The sequence below is a fragment of the Penaeus chinensis genome, chromosome 30, assembly GCF_019202785.1.
Source record: "Penaeus chinensis breed Huanghai No. 1 chromosome 30, ASM1920278v2, whole genome shotgun sequence".
In the NCBI taxonomy this organism is placed as follows: Eukaryota; Metazoa; Arthropoda; class Malacostraca; order Decapoda; family Penaeidae; genus Penaeus; species Penaeus chinensis.
The window spans coordinates 25,519,847-25,522,346 of record NC_061848.1 but is presented as its reverse complement, the minus strand read 5'-3'; the positions used below and the strand labels follow the sequence as shown (position 1 = coordinate 25,522,346).

At 43.7% G+C, this 2,500-nt stretch overlaps 2 protein-coding genes across 8 annotated transcripts in view; one reads left to right on the top strand and one right to left on the bottom strand.

Annotated features, from left to right (window-relative positions):
• Positions 1–2,500, top strand: part of LOC125041150 (mucin-5AC-like) — a 514,849-nt gene that overhangs the window by 35,143 nt on the left and 477,206 nt on the right. The gene's annotated exons all lie outside the window — the stretch shown is intronic.
• Positions 1–2,500, bottom strand: part of LOC125041287 (uncharacterized protein DDB_G0284459-like) — a 40,270-nt gene that overhangs the window by 19,801 nt on the left and 17,969 nt on the right. The window contains exon 4 of the mRNA XM_047636124.1: positions 778–891. Coding sequence (XP_047492080.1) covers positions 778–891 — 114 coding nt within the window. The remainder of the gene's footprint in view (positions 1–777; positions 892–2,500) is intronic.

The following is a 2,500-nucleotide window of genomic DNA, read 5'->3' as shown; positions in this document are numbered from 1 at the left end:
AAAAAAAAAAATCAAGAAAAAACAAAAGAAAAACGGAAAACACAGCCGCACCTCCAATCAGCCAATCACCATTCGCCACGTCAATCACCCGTGCGGCGGCCACTCATAACCTCGCTCCACCGACCAATCAGAGAAGGCCTTCACGCGTGCCACCTATGCCTTTGTTTTATCAGGGCTATCAACGGCCAATCACGTGCAAAGTCGCAATGGAAAGTCGTTCAAACCTCGACCAATCGCCGGGTTTCTAAATAATGCATTTAAAAAAATATATATATCTTTAAAAAAAGAAAATCTCTTTCGACCAATCACAGTCGCGGAATCAAATCCAAGAGACGAAAAATAGAACACAATAAATCATATATTTGCAGCGAATCTTGGATTCACAATCACAACCCAATAAGAAAAAATATCACACACACACACACACACACACACACACACACACACACACACACACACACACACACACACACACACACACACACACACACAGAATAATAATTTCTAAAACTCTTAATTTATTCATTCACATTCATAAGAACCCCCTTTAATTCCCAAAAGATGAAGGCCGATTCCACGCCCATTTATAACACGAGCTTCTAACATTAGCAATCCTAAAACACAAAACCCGATTCCCTCCCGCCCATTTCTAGCCTCGGGATAACCCACCGCCCACCCGATCCCCCCGCCCACCGCCCACCCGATCCCCCCCACCATCCCGAACCCCCCCCACCCAACCGAACCCCACCCACTCGAAACCCCGCCCATGCTACCCACCTGTTCTTGGCTCTTGAAGTAGATGGTCTCGTAGGCGGGGGCGTCCTGCTCTCCGTCGGGCGTGGGCGAGGGCGGGCACATCGACCTCCTCGGGGGCTTCGGCGGCGGCACCGGCTGCGGGCGGCGGAGTGGGCGCGTGGGCGTGAGTGAGGAGGAGATGGAGAGAAAGAGAGAGAAAGAGAGGGAGAAGGAGAGAGAGAAAGAGAGAGAGAAAGAGAGAGAGAAAGAGAGAGAAAGAGAGAGAGAAAGAGAGATAGAAAGAGAGAGAGAAAGAGAGAGAAAGAGAGAGAGAGAGAGAGAGAAAGAGAGATAAACAGAGAGAGGAAAAGGAGGCAAGATGATGATGGTGATGGAGGAGGAGGAGGAGGAGGAGGAGAAGGAGGAGGAGGAGGAGGAGGAGGAGGAGGAGGAGGAGGAGCAGCAGGAGGAGGAGGAGCAGAAGTAGGAAGAAGAGATAGAAGGAAGAGGAAGAAGAAGAGGAAGAAGAGATAGAAGGAGAAGAAGGAGAAAAAGAAGAACGAGGAAGGAAGACAAAATAAAATAAAAAGCAGAATAGACAACGAGAAACAGAAAAGGAAAAGGAAAAGGAAAGAAAAAGGGATAGGGGGTTAGGAGCAAGAAAAAGGGAGGAGGAGGGGGGAGGGGGGAGGGAAAGGCAACCGACCATAAATAAGAATGAAAGATTTGAGTGAGTGGCGACGGGTTGAAGGTGCGCGTGTCATATGGGTTGCAAGAAGTGATTGCAGGAGAGAAGGAGGGAGGGAGGGAGGGAGGGAGGGAGGGAGGGAGGGAGGGAGGGAGGGAGGGAGGGAGGGAGGGAGGGAGGGAGGGAGAAAGAGAGAGAGAAGCGAAAAGAAAGATAGAAAATTAATAGACAGATAGACACACAGCGGTTTGACGAATGTCCGTAGATGAAGCGAGGCGAGGCGAGGCAGACAGATGAAAATAGAAAGAGAGAGAAAAAAAAAATAACATTAGTTATTATAATTCTGAATATTTCAAAATACTATAACACAATTCACAAAAAAAAATACAAAAATCACAATACAAACAAGATTCAACTCACCAGTACCACTATATGGTCAAAATGCAAAATAACAATAACAATAATAATAATAACAACAAACAACAATACCAATAAATACCAAAAAAAAACAAACTTAAATACCCAAAACCAAACAAACCAAACAAACAAACACCCAACCAAACAAACACGTAAACAAAACGAAAAACAAAGAAAACAAAAATCAAAGCATCATCATCTACATATCTACACTCCACAATATTTTTTTTTTTTTTTTTTTTTTACCAAGGGCTACCAACCGGCCACTCTGCGGTTCCTACGGACTTGCAGGGGGCGGGGGGGGGGGGGGACATCGCTCTACAGGCCGCCTAATCACTATGGAATTGCTGTGTTGCAACGTAAGAAACAAATACATAATACAAAAAAAACACAAATAGAAACCAGAGGAAGATGCAGCAAAGGAGGGCACTGAATATATATAAAAAACAGAAGATGGAAAGTAAAAGAAATTAAAACATACATATACATATACATATATATACGCACATATATGTATATATATATATATATATATATATGTATATATATATATATATATATATATGTATATATATATATATATTGCACAAGGATCACCCTTCATCAACCATGTTTACAGGAAGAAGGAAGAAGCACGAGGAGAGAGACAGAGAGAGAAAA